At 56.8% G+C, this 10,662-nt stretch overlaps 1 protein-coding gene across 1 annotated transcript in view; it reads right to left on the reverse strand.

The window, feature by feature from the left end:
* The window catches only part of SZT2 (seizure threshold 2 homolog (mouse)), a 52,669-nt gene that overhangs the window by 11,079 nt on the left and 30,928 nt on the right, over positions 1-10,662 (reverse strand). The window contains exons 31-55 of the mRNA XM_010862796.1: positions 10,579-10,657; positions 10,185-10,478; positions 9,880-10,021; positions 9,606-9,701; positions 9,455-9,518; positions 9,038-9,223; positions 8,550-8,720; positions 8,375-8,462; positions 8,205-8,276; positions 7,826-8,027; positions 6,923-7,022; positions 6,092-6,221; positions 4,186-4,338; positions 3,981-4,083; positions 3,790-3,895; positions 3,593-3,704; positions 2,947-3,065; positions 2,675-2,839; positions 2,349-2,433; positions 2,049-2,213; positions 1,797-1,964; positions 869-1,002; positions 333-499; positions 122-219; positions 3-25 (exon numbers count right to left, since the gene is read on the reverse strand). Coding sequence (XP_010861098.1) covers positions 3-25; positions 122-219; positions 333-499; positions 869-1,002; positions 1,797-1,964; positions 2,049-2,213; positions 2,349-2,433; positions 2,675-2,839; positions 2,947-3,065; positions 3,593-3,704; positions 3,790-3,895; positions 3,981-4,083; positions 4,186-4,338; positions 6,092-6,221; positions 6,923-7,022; positions 7,826-8,027; positions 8,205-8,276; positions 8,375-8,462; positions 8,550-8,720; positions 9,038-9,223; positions 9,455-9,518; positions 9,606-9,701; positions 9,880-10,021; positions 10,185-10,478; positions 10,579-10,657 — 3,222 coding nt within the window. The remainder of the gene's footprint in view (positions 1-2; positions 26-121; positions 220-332; positions 500-868; positions 1,003-1,796; positions 1,965-2,048; positions 2,214-2,348; positions 2,434-2,674; positions 2,840-2,946; positions 3,066-3,592; positions 3,705-3,789; positions 3,896-3,980; positions 4,084-4,185; positions 4,339-6,091; positions 6,222-6,922; positions 7,023-7,825; positions 8,028-8,204; positions 8,277-8,374; positions 8,463-8,549; positions 8,721-9,037; positions 9,224-9,454; positions 9,519-9,605; positions 9,702-9,879; positions 10,022-10,184; positions 10,479-10,578; positions 10,658-10,662) is intronic.

Raw genomic sequence — 10,662 nt, forward strand, 5'->3', positions numbered from 1 at the left:
GAGCTCCTGGACACCGAGGCGCATCCTGGATCCCGGGCACAGAGGTTGTGGTGGGGCTTGGGGCTGGGGGCTGGGGACTGGGGACTGGGCCACAGGCTCGGGGGTGGGAGAAGGGTCTCACCAATCTGAACCATGAACTCCATCCAGTGCTGAGCGACACGAGCAAACACAGGCTGCAGGGTGCCCACCTCGCCCTCTTCCAGCTGTGTGGTCCTCCGTCTGAAGACACAGCAGGAGTAAGAGCCTCGCACCCACACACAAGACCTGTATGGTCACACGCACTCAACAACCCCTGTGACCTCACAGCACATTTTCCATGACAACACACATACCTTTGTCTCTGGGCCCCAGACTCTGGGCCCGCTGCCCGCTCAGTCCCACCCGGAGTCCGAACGCTTTCCGTTTTGTGACGCCTCCGGCCCCGAGTGTCTTCTGGCCGATCCAGGACAATGTCGTCAGTTGTTTTGGGGGAACCCAAGTCTCCACATTCTGTTTTACTCTGGGGGCAATGCAGTGAATGAGGAGGGGCTACTGGGAAGGGGAATGTGGTGGAGGATGGAGGCACCCAAGAATAGTTACAAGAACCCAGAAGAGCTGGAGGCTAACCGAGCAGCCTTGAGCAGGCTACTCAACTTTCCAGATCCTCAGTGGCCTCGCTAGTAACAGGCTGTGAGGATCTGACAAGGAAAGTGGAAATGAAAACATTTAAGCTGAGGCTATCTGTGTATAAGTGGGAACGTGCCATGTTCTGTATACTCCTGTCTAAGGGACAGAGCTCTGAGGCAGGGCCTCCAGGGAGTAGAGAGGGGAGACAGGAGGCAGGCAAGAAGGCAGAGGTCAACCTCACCACCTCCCTTTATTCCATTACCAGCATATCCCAGAAGCTACGCCGGCCAGCTTTGCTGGGGGGAGTCACAGGTTCGCCAGGGCCAGGGCTGGGGGGAAAGGTGCTGGCTCGGCCTGCAGGGCTCTTGGTGTCCAGCGACCCACTCCTGAGACTCCCTGTGAGCAGCAGGCATTACAGACTCTTGTCACTGACCGTCAACCCTCTTTCAGACAACCCAGCCAGCCCCAAGACTGGTAAGAGACAGACATGCCATTTACTTACTCTACCTGTTCCTGCAACCCAGCCAGCCCCAAGACTGGTAAGAGACAGATATGTATTTACATACTATACCTGTTTTTGAATGGCAGGGTGTGTGTGTGTGTGTGTGTGTGTGTGTGTGTGTATGGAGTTCCTGGTCGTGTGTGTGTGTAGGGAGTTCCTGGTGGTGAGTGTGTGTAGGGAGTTCCTGGTCGTCTGTGTGTGTGTGTGTGTGTAGGGAGTTCCTGGTTGTGTGTGTGTGTGTGTGTATGGAGTTCCTGTGTGTGTGTGTGTGTGTGTGTGTGTGTGTGTGTGTGTAGGGAGTTCCTGGTCGTGAGTGTGTGCAGGGAGTTCCTGGTCGTGTGTGTGTGTAGGGAGTTCCTGGTTGTGAGTGTGTGTAGGGAGTTCCTGGTCCTGTGTGTGTGTAGGGAGTTCCTGGTTGTGAGTGTGTGTAGGGAGTTCCTGGTGACAGACCCCCAATCTCAGCGAGTGACAGCCGCACACAGGCACTTCCATCAGGTGTGTCACCGTGCTGATGCGGAGAAGGTGATGGACAGCCGAGAATGTGTATCTTAGATGCAGCCTCCGCCACATCTCCCCAGACTCTCCTTGCACCCTGACCTGGAACACCATCTCACCTGGATCTCTGGGGTTCTCCCCTCAGCCCTGGCCCTGGCGAACCTGTGACTCCCCACAGCAGGACTCCATGTACCTGCGGATGTATCCTCTGTACACAGCGGCGCTGGCAGCAGCCAGAGCTCCATGATGGCATCCGCCAGGGCCTGGCGAGCTGCTGTTCGGAGCTTCTCCTCCAGCTGCACAATGCTGATGTTGCCCTTTTCCCACACATCCAGTCGAAGCCGTGGGGCCCCGCTTGGAGCTGGAAGAACAGGGGCCACTTGAGTGTGTCCCTGGTTTCCACAGCATTAAATGAACACCCCCTCCTCTGACCAAGCCGCCCCACCTGAAGAACTGCCCGGCAGGACTGGGCAGCGAGTGACTTGAGTCAGCTGCTCGAACTCTTCCTCCTGCAGTGGGTCTGGGGGCCCCGGAGAAGAAGTGGGCCATGATGCCAGCGAGATGGGGGCTCCCTCCTCATCCACAAAAGCTAGAGTGATGCAGGCGACCCCTGGGTAGAAATCCAAAAGGAAAGCTCAGCTCTGTGACTTCTGGGCCCTGCCCTCCCCACCCCCCATCCAGCTTTGGGACAGGAACAGGCTTTCCCACACCCCGTGGCACCACGGGCCCAGGGGCTGCGCTGTACCTTTGCCCCCAGTGCCCTGTCCTCCAGGCTTGTTGTACAAGTAGATGTCCAAGTCGGGGAGGCCACCCTGCGGCGGGAGTGGATGCTGCGGAGAGAAGAGCCTCTGAGCACTAAGACCAGGCAGATGGACACAGGCTTCAGGGAACAGGTATCCACGGGGAGAGTGGGGAACAGGCACACGCAAGAGCAAAGGGAGACACAGGTAGGTGTTACGGGCCGGGTGTACAGAGGTCCACGGGCGCACAAAGGTACCCGGGTGGGGATCTGCAGAAAACAGCTACTTCAGCAAGCATGCACGCAAGTGTGGACGGGGGGTGCAGCCTCACCTGGAAGTGGTTCCGGCTGTTGCTGTCCGTGTACTTGGGGGAGTGCAGGAAGATGAGCAGGTTCTGCCGCAGGTACCAGGCCAGGGCGGGAAGCCAGGGCCGGCAGCAGGGTGGCAGGCCCAGCTGCAGCACCTCTGAGGGCAGACTCCCTGGGGGCTGGATGAACTGCAGAGAGGGAAGGAAGGGGAGTCAGAGCTGAAGAAAGAGGTTCTGGCTGCGACTGTCCCGGCGGCTGCGGTGGAGTCACGCAGGGAGCCTGGGAGGGAGCTGACCTCCACGTCAGCTGGCGTCAGCTTGCAGTTCCGCACGAGCATGACCGTGATGACGTCTAGTGTGGCCTCATCCAGGCGCCGACGCAGAACCCGTACGAGCTCATCCGTGATCTCAGGACCTGGACACGGCCACGGTGGGGAGGTGGAGACACTGGCAGAAGATCCAGCCACCCCATCTCATCCCTTAACCCCAGACTCAAACAGGCTGCCATACATCAGAAGCTGCCAGCACTAATTTCTAGTTCTGCCAAGCTACTCAGCGTTTGACAGGCGAGTCTTACCTCTCAAAGCCTCGGTGCCCCCCTCAATATAGTGGGAATAATAATAGCATCTATCTCATCAGTAACATTCTTAGCCCAAGGCTAGTATACATTTATTGAGCCATAAATAAATGAGCCAGTTGCCTACTGGATACCTTGGGTTCAGTGTATCCCAAACCCGCCCCAGTATCTGGCCAATGGGACCACCATCTATCCACATATTCTGTCAGTTTAGACGTCTGGCTGCATTTTAGCCAGCTATAGGTCCTACCCTTCAACATCCCAGGAGCCTGTCCTTTCCCACCCAGCTCCTGCTCGAGAGATGCCCGGAGCTAGTGTAAGAAGTCCCAGACAACTGTGGAACCACATCTGGCCACTCCCCTCACCTGCCTGCCCCACGCCATGCACCAGCAGCTGGATATGTCTGTCCACTTGGCCCACAGGACGAGCAGCATCGGAACTGCGGCTGGACGCCATGTCCAGGGGAGAACGAGGACCCTGCAGGGACACTGTGGTCAGGGCCTGGCTCCAGGGAGCAAAGTCTGCAGGAGCACGGGGCAATCGGGGAGTGGGGGATACATGCCGAGGCTTCCTCGGAACAGATGGGCTCCTGGCTTCGGGACAGAGCAAGGGACGGGGGCAGGGCATCACTGTCCCACGGCCGCTCACTGCAGGACGTCTCCAGGAGCCTGGGAGAGAGTGGCACGGGAGGGCTTTGGACCACAGCTCCTCCACTGCCCCAGGCTGTAGCCCGGCTTCCCAGGACCCACATACCGCAGGTAGTACACAGCTTTTGTTGCTCGCTCCTGATAAACAAACATGTTCTTCCGGTTCACCACAGAGAAGGCATTAAGCACAGAGCGTAGGGCCTGGATGGCTGTAGGGGGAACCTGGGTTTAGAAAACTCTTTTCTCCAGATTCCCCACCCCCACCCCTGACCCCGCTACACTCCACCTGCCCTCTCATGCCAATCACATACCCCGAGAGACGCCCATGCTGGGTCCCATTTTGAGGCGTGAGTGGACTCGAATCACAGTTCCCCATACGACATCACAGGAGAAATGGCCAGGGACAAACTGCATCGTGGCGGCCAGGTACCCTCGGGGCCCACAGCTCTCATCGGCAGCATAATCTGGGGGACGGGAGATGGTGGATCAGAAACAGGACACAGCCCTCTGCCCTCAGACTTCTCACCTGTGAACTGGCCTACCTGTCCTCAACCCACGACTCCTCTGGCCGATCGCTCTGTGGGGGGAAAGACGGTCACTTTGGGTATTAAGATAAGCTCTTAGGAAGACAGGTCATAGCACAGAGGTTTTCAGAACTATCTCAGGAAGACATGGAGAAGGAGCTAAGAAGAGGTATCAGGAAAGGCAAAGCATAGTCCTGGGGATGCTGCCAGGACACTCTGAGCCTGTCGGAATCTAATATAGAACATATCCTACTCATGTACTCATTGGGCAGTGCAATAATAATACACACCCCACTAAAACAGAACGTGTGTGACTGCTCACATACCCCTACGGCAGGGGCGACACTACGCCCTTTGCTCTGGAGGACAGCTAGCCCAGAAAACCCGAAGGGTTGGGTGGCTCTTTGCAAGACTGTGGCTGCAGCCCACGGCCTTGACCGACCCCTTCCAGGTTGATGAGGAACCTTCCAGTAGGTCAAGGTGGCAATCTGGTTTCCCACAGAAGCTGCTCTAAGATGTGAGCAGCGTACAGGACACCCAGGGGGCTGCACAGTCTGGACTGGAATGCTGGTTACTAAGGGTTTCAGCGAAACCATATGGAAAGACTAAAATGAGGAAGGGCTGGGTCTGGGCTCCGACTAGTCTCACATCCTGGGCTGCTGGGAGCCACTGGGAAGGAGTGCTTGGCGGTTGCAGCTCATACTCAATTTGCAGAAGATGTCTTCTAAACCCTGGGAAGTCCATCAATTACGGGGATTCTGCTTTGATATGGAACACATCCCAGGACGTGCTGAGAGACGCGCTCTCCCGTAGCTGTTAGCAACATTTGTCTACAGACTTGCCAAGCATGTTAAAGATAAGGAGTGATCTGACATGACTTTTAGAACCGAGGGAAAACGGCAAAGGAATGGCACAATCTGGCTTTTTCCTGTGAGCTGGGGTGAGAGGTAATGAGGAATAAGAGAAGGGAGCAGAAGTGTGGAGATTTTGATTCCCATCTCAAGTAGATGATCATGTGTTTTCTAACCCCAAAGGTTTCTGTGCCTGCCTGTCCGGAGGGACAGCCAATCAGAGGGAAAATCCTATGGGCACTCAGGCTCCACCCCTCCGGGCTTCTCGCCTGTGACCTGGCCTACTTGTCCACCATCCCCTGCCCTTTCCTTGGCCCCGGCCATCACCCAGCAGGGGCGAGATGGTCATTTCAGAAAACAAGGCAGGGCCAGTAGAGCATGCCCTTAGGAAGACAGGTCACAGCGGCGCCTGCTCCATGTCCCTTCTCTCCTGTATTCTTCAACGGTGCCCCCTCTGCTGGCTCTTTCCCATGGAACAGAAACATGTTCAAGTCTCCACCTTATTTTAAATTCCTGCCTTGCCTCCCACCTTCCTTTAGTTTCTGCCGGATCTATTTGCTTCTCCCTTCATTGCCAGGCGACTTGAAAGAGGAGTGCCTCCCGGCTCCTCCAGCTTAATATCCTTTCATGTTTCCACTTCCTCTGGTTTCCTACTCCTGTCTCCACTGAAAGCACTTTCACTAGCCACTGATGACCCCGTGGCAGCCAAACCTGGTGATCCTTTTCGGTCCTCTTCTCCACTATATTACCTGGCACTGAGGACCAAGTAATGGTGAGTGACTCGGTCCTCCCCCAGCTTCTCAGCAGTCTTCGGTAAAGGAAGGCTCCTGAGTGGGACTCACCATCGCTGGGCAGTGGTACCCGCTGACGGGAGTGGAAGGGGGTCTCGCTACGCCACAGGTCTTCTTCGCTCTCAGCCACCAGAAGAGAGTTGCACACATGACTGTCGTGCAGGTCCTGAAGAAGCAGCCGCTGAGAGAAGAAGGAACCAGCTCTCAGGGAACTGAAATACTCCCGCATACACTGCTGGTGGTGGTGGAGGGGGTGATCAAAGGCTAGAGAGAATGCCCATTATCACTAGGGGTCGGAGGTCAAAAAGAGCATCAGTAATCACTGGGAGCTCAGAGATGGTGTCTGACAGTCACTGGGCTCTGGGTGCTGCAGCCAGTGAGGGACATCTGTCCCTCCTCTTTGCCAGAATCTATTTACTGCCCTTCAGATCTCAGCTTAAAAATCTCTTCTTCCCAGCTTTCCCTGACACTGCAGATGGTCAGATCCCTGTTAAGTGTTCTCACAGTCTCTGCTTTTCCTCTGCAGAAGCCTTCACAATTGCAGCGGAAATAATTTGTGTGCTTTAGTGGTTTCATATCCATCTCTCCCCATTTGACATAAGCTTCCCTCTGTCTTAATTCATTATCTCATCCCTAATGCTAGCTGAGTGCAATGAGAGGGAGCATCTCACAGTCACTGGAAGGGAATGAGAGAGTAACCCACTCTGGGGGTGGGTTGGGAGAGCTCCTCAGGTTGTAAGGACACTGGGGAGTAATAGCATCCCAGTAACTAAGGGTCAAAGAAAATGTCCAAGTTGGATCAACAGCCTCCGAAAGTCAAGTTCCTAGAAACTCCTTCCTCATCTGGGCTGCATCCCATGCCTGGAGAGCCCTGCCCCTTACCTGGTTGACCTCCCTGCAGATCTCCCCAACTCGCCTCACCAGGAGCTGCTGCAGGTGGCGACACTCGGTGCCTGGCCCCCCATCCTCCCGAATCAGGCTCCTGGGGAGGATACATCAGACACAGAATTGCAGTGGGGCGGGAGAGGCGGGAGGGGGTCATGGGAGGAAGGACCAAGAGGAGGGAAAGGAAGGAGGACTGGACAAGGGGAAGTAAACGTGAAGGGAACTAGGAAAGATGGAATTCTCAACAGCAATTCTGGAAGTCTGGGCTCCAGGCTGGCCTCACAGCCTCCACGTAGGTACCACCTGAGGTTTCCCTCATGCAGTTCACCTCTTCTTTATCCTCCGATCTTCTTTGTCAGAATGGTGGGCCTCCCTTCTCTTAACATGCCCACCCCCATGATTAGAGATGCCTAAGTATGACGCTGCTGCTTACTAACTGGGACCTTGAGCAAGCATAATATAGCCTATGTGTGCTGGAGTTTCTTCATTCTGACCATAAGGATAATAATACTTCGCAGATATGTTACAGATCAAATGAGTGATCCATATAACAAGCAGCACAGTGCCTGCCACATGGCAAGTACTTGTTAAATACTACCTATTATCCCTGATTTTTATATGCCTACAGCTCCTGAGCTGCTGTGAACTATAGATTCTCTTAGTGCTTGGCTAGGAGCCAAAATCCTCATCAGCTTTTCAACTCCATTAGAAGAGCGGAGTGATACGCTTTGTTACAACCTGTGGGAAGTGGTCAGGAGCCCCCAGCCTCAGAGCACAAGTCAGATCCCTACCGAAAACCTGAGTCCCAAGTCTAGCCTTCTAACAACACTGAAGAGGGGAGTTGTGGGACCAGGGAGAGGCTAACGTCGGCGTCAGGGTGCAGGCCCAGCTTTTCCTCACCTCGCATGTGCGTACACTTCCACGCGGTCCTGCAGCACCCGGACAATGAGCCAGAAGTCAGGCAGGCAGGGTCCAGGGAGGCCTACGAGCGAAGGCTGTGGAGGTGGAGGCCCAGGCGGGGTCCGCAACATGAGAGGGGGCTTCTCACCTGGGGTCTCACTGGGACCCTCACTGTCTGAGCCACTGCTGCCACCATCGTAACCTGCGTCAAACATGCTCAAGTTCGACCTTACCCTTAGGCTCATGTGAGCCCCAAATGCATCAGCTTGGTGGGCCCCCCTGGGTTAGTCCCTACTGATGGACCTGCCCAGACCTTTCACTATGCGGCCCTGAGTCCACTTCCCATCAGCTTGGTCTTCCCTGCTCTGCTCCAACTTACCTAGGTGGTCCGAGTCCACACTGCCCTGACTGGACATGAGACTGAGTCCCCGGCTGGGCCCAGGCTGGCTCCCTGGGAAGAGAAGGGAAAGCCTGGAGCCTCTCTCGATCCTGCCAAGGACGCTTTCTGAACATGGGTGCAGGGCCAGGGAGGTGCAAGTCCTCTCTTACCTCCCTGGGGCAGGTTGGGCAGACTGATGAGCAGGGGGCTCTGAGAATCCTCTGGGGAGCCAGGGGCTTGGGGGCTGGCTGTCAGGGCCTGAGGGTCAGGAGGTCAGGTTGGAGCACAGCCCCATACTTCCACCACCACCCGCTCCTTTCGCAGGTCAGCCCAGGCAAGACTCACCTCCCCTTCAAGGCCTTCAGCCCTGTCCTCCTGGCTGCGCCAAGCCCAGGCCGGGGAAGTCCCAAGCTCCCTGTGGGACCCACCTGGCTGTTGGCCCACTGCCACAAAGAAGAAGCCACTGTCAGGGTCCTCAAGAAGAACGTGACCAGGGAGGTGGAGGCGGCGGAACTCCTAGGGAGCAGGAGCCAAGGGCAGAGGTTAGGCAGGAGCAGCTCTCCCTACTGGTGGGCCCCACACTTCCTCATCAGACCCCTCACAAGTAGCCGGTGAAGCACAAGCTAGCATCCCCGTTGTTATGAAAAGGCTCAGTGACTCGCCCAAGACTCAACAGGCCCGGGGGCAAGGGTGCGCTGCCAGGCATGGGGTCAGAGTCAGACCACAGGGTGAGGAGGTGGACTCCAACCGAGAGAGGGCCTTCTGGTTCATCCATGCAGCCTGGGGAAGGACGGGCCCCAGGGTGACCAGGGAGCGTCTCGAGGGCAGCATACCTCCTTAAACTGTGTGAGAGAACGCTCTGGCCCAAACACAAAACTCAGGGGCAGCGTTTGGCGCAGGCAGGTGGAGCGTCCGGGTGAGCTGTGGATGTGGGCGGCTGCGCGGTGCAGGGCCGGGCTCTGGGGGATGCCCCCTCTTCGGAGCGCCCCCACCATCTCATCCTCCAGCAGCCAGCGGATCTACAGTCAGAGAGCGATGCAGGGAGTGGTGAGGGGCACCCCCCACGCCGACTGGGGCATCACTGTACTCCTCTATCAGAAGACACTGGAAGAGACTCTGCCTCACAGACTGGGACAGGCCTCACTGGACCCCAGAATAAAGGGGGTGTCTTATGTCACCATCTGATGGAAAGGGTGTCAGTTACAGTGCTGAGGGGTGGTTACTTAGGCTGGGGGAGGGAAGGCCCTCACCTCACTCATGGTCGTCTCAACAGCCAGTCTGTGGGGTGTGGCCAAATTAGACAGTCCTGGGTGCCTAATTGGAAGAAAGGTTTACATACTGGTTTCCAGAGGACAAAAACCAATGGGGAGCAAGGAAGTCTAAGAGGGAGACAGGAAATACCTGTCTTCTCCTGGAGGTGGAAGTGGGGGCCCCAGCCCATCATCGCATGGCTGCCCTGGGGACCGTGGGAAGGACGCACTGCTTTCAGAAGTTGACCTGAACAGAACAGGAGCAAAGATCAAAGGTCAGCACCTATCATCCTCCCAAGGCCTCCTCCGCAATGCTTTCTTGGAATCCTTAAGGTACCTTTGGTCCCCAGGCACCCCTAAACTCCTTAATGGTTCCCATTAAGGATCCCAAGGCCCCAGATCCCCCACCAAACTTGCTGCCACACCGGTGGTGCTGAGGATCTGAGGTCGGGGGAAGCTCCACTTCCAGGGGCAAGGTCAGCACAAAGACGTCCAGAGTGACACTGAGGTCCCGCAGAGCAACTCGGCCTCCAATAGGGGGGCCCTCCAGGCTAGAAAGCACCTGGCCTGGGAGAGGGGGGAGGTTAGGGGTCACTGGAGCCCTGGGACAAGCACAGATTCCAAGTGTCTAGGGCTAAAGAGTTATACCCAGAGGCTCTCTCCCACCCCCAGACAGGCAGGCAGGCTGGACCAGGTCCTATGGCCCTCCCCTGGGGACCTCTAGACTCACCCAGGCAGGTGGGCAGGCTGCACACAGGTACTGAGCTGTGCTGGCCACGCAGCCGCACGGAGCACGTGAGGTGCAGGAAGAGCGGCGGTAGGTCATGCGCCAGGCTCTCAGGCCCCGTGGGGGAGTCGCCCCCCAGGATACTGAAGGAGTCTTCGTCCGGGTTCACGGTGTCTGCATCTGACAGCGAGGCACAGTCCAGCCCAGCAGGCCCCAGGTCTGGTTCACGGCTCTCGCGGTACTCCACTTCCAGCTCTGGGTCACTCTCGGTGACCACGCAGCAGGCAGATGCATCTCCTGGAGACACATGTCACATGGTCAACAGGAGAGGCTGGCGGCGGAGGCCCTGGATGCTGGCTGGAAGCAGCCTTTACCCCGTACCCACTGGCCTATGTACCTTCCTCTCCCATGAGCTCAGCCTCTGAAAACTCCAAGTCACTGACTTTTCTGTCGACTGTGTCCCAGGGGCCCTCATCCTGGG

The sequence above is a fragment of the Bison bison genome, unplaced genomic scaffold, assembly GCF_000754665.1.
Source record: "Bison bison bison isolate TAMUID 2011002044 unplaced genomic scaffold, Bison_UMD1.0 scf7180017864484, whole genome shotgun sequence".
NCBI lineage: Eukaryota > Metazoa > Chordata > Mammalia > Artiodactyla > Bovidae > Bison > Bison bison.